General features: G+C 46.7%; 1 protein-coding gene across 1 annotated transcript in view; it reads right to left on the bottom strand.

Moving 5' to 3' along the window:
* Window positions 1–6,049: 6,049 nt before the first annotated feature.
* LOC138979357 (60S ribosomal export protein NMD3-like) overlaps window positions 6,050–11,779 on the bottom strand; it is a 43,515-nt gene continuing 37,785 nt past the window's right edge. The window contains exons 13-14 of the mRNA XM_070352046.1: window positions 7,200–7,270; window positions 6,050–6,642 (exon numbers count right to left, since the gene is read on the bottom strand). Of these exons, the coding sequence (XP_070208147.1) occupies window positions 6,506–6,642; window positions 7,200–7,270 (208 nt within the window). The 3' untranslated portion in view covers window positions 6,050–6,505. The remainder of the gene's footprint in view (window positions 6,643–7,199; window positions 7,271–11,779) is intronic.

Genomic DNA, 11,779 nt, shown 5'->3' with positions numbered 1-11,779 from the left:
GTGAAGAACACCAAGGTGTTGAAGCATGTGGCAACTCGGTGGCTAAGCATCAGGAAGTGTTTAGGGAGAAAAGTGGAATGCACTTGATGACTTTTTCAAACAGGAGACGTCAAAGACAACCTCATCCAGTGCCTGACGTCAAAGACAACCTCATCCAGTGCCTGACGTCAAAGACAACCTCATCCAGTGCCTGACGTCAAAGACAACCTCATCCAGTGCCAAGTGCAGACAAGAAAGACTGAAAATATTCTTCCAGTCAAGAACCAACAAGCTGTACTGCCTGTTCCTCCACAACGCTCTGCACCCTTTTGACATAACCAACCAGCAGCTGCAGTGTGAAGCCCCGAAGATCCACATCCTGCAGAGGTCTCTTCACGCATTCATGAGGGTTCTCCTTGTGAAGTTTGTCAAACCTACCGTCATGGCGGAGAAGATGAGAGAAGAAGGGAAGACGCGGCCAAGGACAGTGCTGGAGATGGACTTCAAGAAGACGAACAACCACAAGCAAACTGTTTTCCTCAGTACAGAGACTGAGGCCTACCTGACCAAGGTTCGGGAAGAAACGGTGAAAGAGTTTCACATTCACACAAAGAAATTCTATGTCGCTGCCTGCACTTACATCAAGGACAAGCTTCCAATGAAGGCTGAGCTGCTCAAGATGCAGAAGTTGCTGACGTTGACATTCGCATGGAGGTTAAAGACCAGCAGCTGACGTTCTTTTTGACCAGATTTCCATGCCTTCTCCCAGCAGGCTCTTCTGTGGATACGGTGAAGGAAGAGTTCTGCTCGTATCAGTCCCACCACATCATTCCCAGCCTTCAGAAGGAACGGATGGATGCAACCTGGGTTGCTATTGGACAGACAAAAGATGTTGCATTGTTCTCGAACCTTGCCAGAGTGATGCTTGGCATCCTTACAATACCACACAGCAATGCAGGCTGTGAGTGATGCTTGGCATCCTTACAATACCACACAGCAATGCAGGCTGTGAGTGATGCTTGGCATCCTTACAATACCACACAGCAATGCAGGCTGTGAGTGATGCTTGGCATCCTTACAATACCACACAGCAATGCAGGCTGTGAGTGATGCTTGGCATCCTTACAATACCACACAGCAATGCAGGCTGTGAGTGATGCTTGGCATCCTTACAATACCACACAGCAATGCAGGCTGTGAGTGATGCTTGGCATCCTTACAATACCACACAGCAATGCAGGCTGTGAGTGATGCTTGGCATCCTTACAATACCACACAGCAATGCAGGCTGTGAGTGATGCTTGGCATCCTTACAATACCACACAGCAATGCAGGCTGTGAGTGATGCTTGGCATCCTTACAATACCACACAGCAATGCAGGCTGTGAGCGCGTCTTCTCCTGTGTCAGGAAAAACCGGACCGACCAGAGGGCTTCCCTGACGCCAGAGACCATGGACAGTCTGATGGTTGTCAAGTCCAGACCAGGGATGCCTGTCGACAGGGTGTACAGTGCCCAGGAACTGTCAAAGTTGAAATCTGCATGTTTCAACTTCAACAAGAAAACGTAACTTTGTTTGCCACGTCATCCACGGAGAATTATCTCAGGGCGGTGCTGCTTAGACATTTAACGTGCGCCACACACAAAACAGAAGTCGCAGTGTCAACAGTGTCTTGCAGTACTACAGCTGTTCAGTGAAATTAGTAAGTTGTGTACACAAGTTTTTCTCAAAATACACAAGTGGTTTTTTTGAGTCACTTGAGAAAAAGTGACTCTATGTAATCGGTCAGTGTTAGTCTGTCCGGCCGGCCGGCCGTCCGTAGACACCACCTTAACGTTGGACTTTTCTCGGAAACTATCAAAGCGATCGGGCTCATATTTTGTTTAGTCGTGACCTCCAATGACCTCTACACTTTAACGATGGTTTCGTTGACCTTTGACCTTTTTCAAGGTCACAGGTCAGCGTCAAAGGAAAAATTAGACATTTTATATCTTTTCTCGGAAACTATCAAAGCGATCGGGCTCATATTTTGTTTAGTCGTGACCTCCAATGACCTCTACACTTTAACGATGGTTTCGTTGACCTTTGACCTTTTTCAAGGTCACAGGTCAGCGTCAAAGGAAAAATTAGACATTTTATATCTTTGACAAAGTTCATCCGATGTGATTGAAACTTTGTAGGATTATTCTTTACATCAAAGTATTTACATCTGTAGCCTTTTACGAACGTTATCAGAAAAACAAGGGAGATAACTAGCCTTTTCTGTTCGGCAACACACAACTTAACGTTGGGCTTTTCTCGGAAACTATAAAAGTGACCGGGCTCAAATTTTATGTGAACGTGACTCATTGTGTTGTGAATAGCAATTTCTTCCTGTCCATCTGATGCCTCATATAATATTCAGAACTGCGAAAGTGACTCGATCGAGCGTTTGCTCTTCTTGTTTAAAGTACTCCAGGTGCATTATAGGGGTTCCATATGATGTTGCCGTATGTTGCCGTATTTTGTACGCATGATTGTCTTGAATACAATCAGTAGGCCGGGTCAGTGGGAAAAAAATACGAGAAAAATTCCAAGACTACTTTCTTCACAAGCACATCCCGAAGCCGATCCAGTATTTTGACACGTGATTACAGTATTTTGACCCATGATTACAGTTTCTGTCAGTAAACATTGATCCAGTATTTTGACACATGATTACAGTTTCTGTCAGTAAACAAGGAAAGAAGCATATGTTTTAAATGTATTGGTAAACTTTATTAACGGTGACGCATGTTTGAATCATGGATGCTCAAATGTTGTGTGGAGTACACTCATTTTTGACTCACATGCGAAGCAAAAGTGAGTCTATGTACTCACCCGAGTCGTCCGTCCGTCCGTCCGGAAAACTTTAACGTTGAATATTTCTTGGACACTATTCAGTCTATCAGTACCAAATTTGGCAAGATGGTGTATGATGACAAGGCCCCAGAAAACATACATAGCATCTTGACCTTGCTTCAAGGTCGCAGGGGCCATAAATGTTGTCTAAAAAACAGCTATTTTTCACATTTTTCCCATTTTCTCTGAAGTTTTTGAGATTGAATACCTCACCTATATATGATATATAGGGCAAAGTAAGCCCCATCTTTTGATACCAGTTTGGTTTACCTTGCTTTAAGGTCAAGGTCACAGGAGCTCTTCAAAGTTGGATTGTATACATATTTTGAAGTGACCTTGACCCTGAACTATGGAAGATAACTGTTTCAAACTTAAAAATTATGTGGGGCACATGTTATGCTTTCATCATGAGACACATTTGGTCCCATATGATCAAGGTCAAGGTCACTTTGACCCTTATGAAATGTGACCAAAATAAGGTAGTGAACCACTAAAAGTGACCATATCTCATGGTAGAAAGAGCCAATAAGCACCATTGTACTTCCTATGTCGTGAATTAACAGCTTTGTGTTGCATGACCTTGGATGGGTCAAGGTCACATGTATTTTGGTAGGAAAAATGTGTAAAGCAGAAGGTCAAGCATGTGAGTCGTATGGGCTTTGCCCTTCTTGTTCTGAAAATACACTCAGTTTGTTTGAGAATACTCCTAGTGCAAAAAAGGGGTTCCCAGGTCTGTTTCCAGTACAAAGGACTTAACATTTCTTACATACTGCTTGACTAAAATCTTTACAAACATTGACTATATTCTATACAAGAAACACTTAACAAGGGTAAAAGGAGAAACAGAATCCGTTAGTCGCCTCTTACGACATGCTGGGGAGCATCGGGTAAATTCTTCCCCCTAACCCGCGGGGTGTCTATTTGTACATACTGACCAAGCATAGAAACAAAACTAATCATAGATCAATACACACGTAACAATACACTCGGTATTGAACAAAACGCATGAAGCAATATCAAAACATCGTCAATCTGTCGGCCTGAAACTAAACGATCAACACTGGAGAAGCGGGATCAGTCATCAACAATCCAAGTGAGTCTTGCTTAGCCTTAACACAAAGACCAAGATGAGTCACATTGATCTATGCGAACATTGAACCCATTTTCCTTCATTTTGAGCTTATTTCATGATGCTTCAATATCTTTCTTTATTTGGTGTTTAACGTCGTTTCTTTCTTTCTTTATTTGGTGTTTAACGTCGTTTTCAACCGTATGCTCCAATATACTTTTGGATTCGAGAAATGGTATATGAGACAATGACAAAAGGTGACGTTTTCATGTCAGTATGTCCCAAATGACATCACCAGTACAATTTTCATTCGATCTAATCTGTTTTCGTTCTATTTTTTCTAATAACATGCGTTAACAATTGATTGCCAACTGGAATGGAAGAGCACAAAAATTGTAACTTGATATGTAGTTTCTCTAGAGGGAAAACATCTTCCACGTTCATGTCAGTGTGTCCCATGCAACATACATTTGCCAAACAGCTATGTGTAAGTAGATTATTTGTTAGTGGTATAGAACATACTGATCAACAATCAAAGTCAGTTTTCACATTCATGTTCTACCTATTTCTTATATGTTTATTCTTTTGGCAATGGTGAAATGTCAGCAATCGTGTGTCATTCGGGACAGTAGACATGACACCTGACCTTTTGTCACTGTCTCATATATACAAATGCAATCAATTTTTAACGTTCTTCAAATTTGTTTGAATTAGAATTTTGGAAAAACAAATTTTGTAATTAATGTTTAAAGCTGCAAAGTTGAAATGCAATCCAAAAATCTGGACCGGGTAAAGATTGTAAGACCAAAATTTCAATCCATTTGAAAAATGAGGTCGCAACAGTGCCGCCTCAACTTTTGTACAATGCCAGATAAAAAATGAAGAAAACATCCGGGAGAATTTATGAAGATCTGTCGAGTACTTTGCTGGCAATCGCTCTACACACATACACGCATTACAATCCTCATCTCCATTCTCAATCTATCTGAAAACATTTAGTCAAAACTTGACAATGTAAAAACAATGATATACAAAACAATGATATACAAAACAATGATATACAAAACAATGATATACAAAACAATGATATACAAAAGAATGCAACTCAAAATAAGCATGCACGAAAATACAATACCACAAAGTCAACAAACTCTTCAGTCAACCCTTGACTACCCAATAGTGCTTTCACAAGATCAAAAAAATCAACTCTGACAAGGGAAACAACCGCTGTATTTTGTCTTTTTGCAGCAAGATGATTGCCTTCCCTGGAAACAGGCATGGGAATTCCGTGAAAAGGAAATTACGTTTCAGCAAAAATAAAAAATTGTTCGCGGCCAAAAAAAAGGTCAATTAAATCCTATGTATACTTTGGTCTTTCTATCCATTATTTGCTTACACGAGAACTATCACAATATTCATCTAAAATGTTATCATTCCTTTTCCTTCCAGAAAGCGGCCCCTGGACCATGACCTGTTTTCAGAGTTTTTTCTATTTTGGAATTCCTATGACAGAAAAACCATTTCATCATTTTTTTTCACTTATTTTTCATTGACAATTCTAACTCAATTCTTCCAGCATTCAAGGGTTTCACACATGTCACATAAAACAACGCTAACTGAATCTTCAGTTAATACAACATGCCACATAAAACAACGCTAACTTCAGTTAATACAACATGCCACATAAAACAACGCTAACTTCAGTTAATACAACATGCCACATAAAACAACGCTAACTTCAGTTAATACAACATGCCACATAAAACACATATGGGTGCATTCACAAAATGAGCTATTGACAGAATCTCCAGACATAATTCCTCCACAAAGTTTGCAGTCCTGTCAACACGGGGAAGAGGAGAGGGGGGAAGAGGAGAGGGGGGAAGAGGAGAGGGGGGAAGAGGAGAGGGGGAAAGAGGAGAGGGGGAAAGAGGAGAGGGGGAAAGAGGAGAGGGGGGAAGAGGAGAGGGGGGAAGAGGAGAGGGGGAAAGAGGAGAGGGGGGGGGGAAGAGGAGAGGAGGAGAGGGGGAAAGAGGAGAGGGGGGGAAGAGGAGAGGAGGAGAGGGGGGAAGAGGAGAGGGGGGAAGAGGAGAGGGGGAAGAGGAGAGGGGGGAAGAGGAGAGGGGGAAAGAGGAGAGGGGGGAAGAGGAGAGGGGGAAAGAGGAGAGGGGGGAAGAGGAGAGGGGGGAAGAGGAGAGGGGGAAAGCCGCAACAACCTGTGCACAGGTAAATGTGAGTGTGTGTGGGTGTGGGGGGGTCACTCCCCTACCCCCATCTCTAGGAAGAAAACCAAGTATCACAGTAATGATCATTACTCTGCTGAACGTGGCTATTCCATCATGGCGTCTCCCTCCCCGTGGCTATTCCATCATGGCGTCTCCCTCCCCGTGGCTATTCCATCATGGCGTCTCCCTCCCCGTGGCTATTCCATCATGGCGTCTCCCTCCCCGTGGCTATTCCATCATGGCGTCTCCCTCCCCGTGGCTATTCCATCATGGCGTCTCCCTCCCCGTGGCTATTCCATCATGGCGTCTCCCTCCCCGTGGCTATTCCATCATGGCGTCTCCCTCCCCGTGGCTATTCCATCATGGCGTCTCCCTCCCCGCCAGTGGCATCATGGGAGATATGCAAATCGTCCAGCATCTCCTGCAGACTGATGGTGGGGGCGCCTTCCTCGTCCGTCTCCTCCGCCTCCACGCTCACCTTGCTTGCGTCTGGAGAAAACGAGATTCGTCAGAAACAACACACAGCGATAACCACTGCCTTCCCAACCATTCCTTATCTCCCTTAAACCACTGCCTTCCCAACCATTCCTTATCTCCCTTAAACCACTGCCTTCCCAACCATTCCTTATCTCCCTTAAACAAGCACCATCAAGAACCACACAGCGATAACCACTGCCTTCCCAACCATTCCTTATCTCCCTTAAACAAGCACCATCAAGAACCACACAGCGATAACCACTGCCTTCCCAACCATTCCTTATCTCCCTTAAACAAGCACCATCAAGAACCACACAGCGATAACCACTGCCTTCCCAACCATTCCTTATCTCCCTTAAACAAGCACCATCAAGAACCACACAGCGATAACCACTGCCTTCCCAACCATTCCTTATCTCCCTTAAACAAGCACCATCAAGAACCACACAGCGATAACCACTGCCTTCCAAACATATTTTCCTTGAACAAGCACACACACTCACACTCACACACACACACACACACACACACCTACACACACACACACACACACACACACACACACAGACCTTTATAAATGTTGACGTGCTGTCTCATTTCTGGGTCCTCCTCCAAGTCTTCCAGGAACTCGGTGTAATCCCTGAGGCAACACAAAATGACGTCAAATACACGCACAATAAATACCAGCCAGGATTTCAGCATAATCTTTCCAGCTTTTTAAGGGTGTGGCCGTGTGCCGAAACACTACGATCACCTCGGGAAGCGAAGTGCAATCAAACAGGATTGAAAATGTTAGGGCTAATTTCTTAGCCCTATAAAAACTGTTATGCAAACCCGAAGGTTTCCATGAACATACAGACAATCGGAAACCACCAGACCCTATCACAAACAGAATTCTACAATACACCGGTGTTGACTTTTAAAGGCCAACAACTCGGGTGCAGAGTCTGCTGTGAAAGGAGCGGTAGCCTCCCCTGTCACAAGGGTAATAAACTACACGTGTGATAGAGATGTGCATAAGAACCTAGTCTTCCAGCATAATCTTTCCAGCATATAAAAAACGCTCGCGCTGGACCCGAGTACTCTTCAGACATTCACACACACACACACACACACACTCTCTCTCCCTCACTCCTTCTCTCTCTCCCTCTCTCTCTCTCTCACACACACACACACACACACACACACACACACACACACTACCACATCTCCATTCTAAAACACGTCACGTTCCAAATCAAAAGACGACATTCTATTTTCTTACGTCACTATTCTTGGTTTACGGTACCATTCGGCGGCTTTGCTACGAGTATGGCATAGTCTTGGTTTGCCGAGACCTTGCACCGTTCTATCAGACTGCCTGGCTGGCTGTTGCACCGCGAATTCCTCCCACCGCCAAGTCGTTTTTTTGTGGTTTATTTCGCATTTAGGTCCCAGGTAACATTATGAAGTTTTAATACGATCAATCGGACCTATTATCAAGTTAGTGTATCAACTTTTGAACGAACTGCGCCCAGTAGTTTCCCAGCAATAAGCTGTTAAGTCGAGACACACACAGACAGACACACAATTAAAGTCTGCTGGACCCTTGTACTAGCGTACTCGGGGATAAAGGGTAATAAACTACACATGTGATAGAGATGTGCATAAGAACCTAGTCTTCCAGGATTTCAGCGTCATCACTGCACCAAATGTTTTTAAAAATTATAATGAAACAATAGACAAACAACACAACACACAAAATGTAAGGCTTCTTTTTAAGCCTACTGTCTATATGATACTTACCGAGACAGTACTATTCTTGCACATTATCTATTATAGGCCGAAAAAATTGGACAAAACGCTGAGTGGGTACAATTATCTCCCATAACCATGCGCCACCGTGGATCCCAAGCACTGTCCGAGTGCTTCCCCCTTACAGGATGTAGGTGGCGCGTCCTCTTTCTTTATGAGCTGCAGACCCTCAAAAAGCCCATAACATATCAAGAGGGGAGGCGGGAGGGAAACTCTAATAGTACTGTCTCGGTAAGTATCATATAGACAGTAGGCTTAAAAAGAAGCCTTACAGTCAATATAACACTTACCTCGACAGTACTATTCTTGCACAGAATACCAGAGTGGTGTGAGGGTGATATGTAGAGTATTAAACTCCTTAATCAAAATCACTTAAATCCAAGGATTAAGATACCCAGGCAATTTTCGAACAGTACTACCGTAAAAGAAAATATACCCAAGAAACATACCTTAGACTGACGTGACCATGCTAGCAACCACTGCTGTGTGGTGAACTCAATGTCAAAGTCCAGGCCACTCAAAGCTTGAATACCACTGAGTCTACGGCAAGTGGCTAAAGCGATGAGGAACAATTAGTCTTAAAAATCAGCAACTTGATACTGATGCCTGCCAGGGGTTCAAACTCATTGCTACGCAGGAGTTTGAGGACCAGAAAGACATCCCCCTTGGGAAATGAAACCCGAGGTTTAGACACCGCTGCATTGCTAATACCCGAAAGGACATTAGCGATGAGGGAGGACCTGATCAAGTGTTCAGTTCTGCGACCAGTAGCGGCCGCAATCGTGGAAGCGATGGCAGATCTGTATCCAAGAAGAGTCTTAGAAGAAAGACTCTTCTTTTGATACACTTCCACCAGGAAGTTGGCCAAGTCCTGTGTTGAGGGATAAAGCGGCTTTATCCCCTTGGACAAGGCGAAGGTGGCCCAAGCTCTCCAGCGTAAGTCGTAGAGCTGATTAGTTGATCGCCTCTTAGCGTTCAAGGAAAACTCTACTGAACTCTTGTGCAATCCTAGTGCAAGCAGTTTGGAGCGCACAAGAGCCATGCGGTCAAGCACAGACTCTCTGGACGTGGATGAGGGAGGCATGATCGAGGCTGGAGCAGACCTCCCCCGTCCAGATCCAGAGGTAGAGGGTCTACGTGGGTGAGACCGCGAAGATCTGGAAACCACGGAGCTGTTGGCCAGTAAGGCGCGACCAAAATCAGTCTTGGTCGTTCCTGCAGATATTTTGCCAGCACCCTCGGAATCAGAGATGTCGGGGGATAGGCGTAAGCATCGAGGAGCCTCCACAAGAGAGTGAATGCGTCCAAGTGGAACGCATTCATGTCTCGAAAGGGGCTGACGTACCTGGGAAGCCGAGCGCTGAATCGAGTTACGAACAGATCGATCAGAGGACGGTCCCACCTTGCCCACAGACGCTGTAGAACGTTGTGAGCGATGGTCCATTCTGTGGAGAGAACCTGATCGCCCCGACTGAGAATGTCGGCCAGGGCGTTCAGTTTCCCCGGAACGAACTGGACTGACATCCGGACCTGATTGGTCTGGCACCAGAGCAGAATCTCCTCCGCCAACAGGGAGAGGGACCGAGAATTGGTGCCCCCCTGGTGGCGAAGGTAAGCTAAGCATGTGGTGTTGTTGTCCCCGTTGAAAATCAGAGGGGCCAAGGACAGGCCGAATGGGAGGGCCCGAAACTCGAACACCGTGCCCTCCCAAACGAACCGGAGCAGATGTCGGTACCCCGGGGCCACCAGGATGTGGAAGTAAGCATCCTGGAGGTCCCAGACATGGCCCAATCGTTTGGCCGGATGGCCAACCGGACCGACGAAGGGGTTTCCATCTTGAACTTGCACCTGTGAAGGTACAAGTTCAAGGTGGAGAGGTCCAACACCGGCCTGAACCGGCCGTCCTTTTGGGGACGGTGAACAGGCGGGAGCAGAACCCCAGAGAAGGCTGAGAAAGGGGGTAGACCGCCTTCTTCTCGACCAACGAGTTCACCTCGTCCTGAAGAGCCTGCCATCTGGCAGGCTCTCGAGGAGGGGGGAACGTCCAAGGTAGAGCGGACAATGGAGGTTGTGACGACAGCGGTAGAGAAAACCCCGACCACACCACCCTCAAGAAAAACTGGTTGGAGACCAGTCTGCCCCACATGCCGCGGGCCCGAAAAAAGGGAACCGACGGACGAAAGAGGGGCAACTTGAGGGGGCGTCAACGTAGGGCCGGGACTCACTGAAAATTCTGCTGGCGGGCAGGCGCAGGCTTGCGACCACCCCCCTGGTGGTGCTGCTTCCCCTTACCTGTCTGAGCACCCTTCGTCTTGCTTGGGAACGCAACAGGCGCCTAAGAGGAGGAAGAAGGAGGCAGTGAAACTGGCTTCTTCTTCTTCTTCTGAGGCTGGGAGCTGGAGGTGACTGTAGCACTTCTCTTACTCCCCGCCGCCGTCGCCGAAGCAGCGAGGCCAACCATCAGAGAATCAGTGTTCCTCTGGCGTGTGGACTCCACCACAGAACGAACAGTGTCCGGATGAAAGAGGGAAGAAGGCTGAGGAAACGTGTTCCTCAGACTCTTCCTCATATCCGGAGGCACTATAGAAGTAGGCAGAAAATGATCACGGAACAGGGCCAATAAAGTGGACCCGTGTTCCAATGGCCAATTCTGCCGCAGACGTCACGCACGATCGCACGGCATGCAAAGCCCGATCCACTCGAACCGTGTCAAGGACCCGAGTGGAATCGGACTCTGCCCGATCGGGAGGGTCCAACAGTGTGGACAGCGTGCTCATCCATGTCAAGGCCTGTGATTGGGCCTCGACTGTGGAAGAAACGGTGGCCTCAAGATTGTGGAACGAAGCAGAGCTCAGTTCCACCTTCTTGACCGAAGGCACCTCCCCAACGAACACATCACCGTCAGCCCCACCCTAAACACTCGAAGTCTGGAAAGGGAGAGTTCGAGAGTCAAAGGGAAAAGGGAGGGACGAAACAGATTGGACACGAGGGAACAGTGGAGGTGCGCCTCCCGAAGGAAAGCATGGCACTGAACCCGCGTCCTCCCGAGGAACACAGGTCGCGTTTGCACGTGAATCTGTACTCCTCAGGCGATGTGCTGCCGCTTCCACCGTGGCACTTAGACTAGGGTGGAACGCGAATTGCCGGCGGCCGGATCGTTCATAAAACGAGCCGCCGGCAGACGCGGCGTGAGCCTCCCGCGCCCGGGCCGAAGCGGACTCAAAGGACGAGAGGGCGTCTCAGGGAAGGACGTCCTGAAACTGTTCAAACGTCCTTCTAGCTGTGCGAGGACGAGCCTCCTGCCTCTCGTCCTCAGACCCCGGGTCCACGTCCTGTGTGTCAACACTAGACGGAC

The sequence above is a fragment of the Littorina saxatilis genome, linkage group LG11 (genome assembly GCF_037325665.1).
Source record: "Littorina saxatilis isolate snail1 linkage group LG11, US_GU_Lsax_2.0, whole genome shotgun sequence".
Classification (NCBI taxonomy): Eukaryota; Metazoa; Mollusca; class Gastropoda; order Littorinimorpha; family Littorinidae; genus Littorina; species Littorina saxatilis.
Note: the sequence above shows the minus strand (reverse complement) of the source record. Positions and strands in the feature narration are given on the sequence as shown.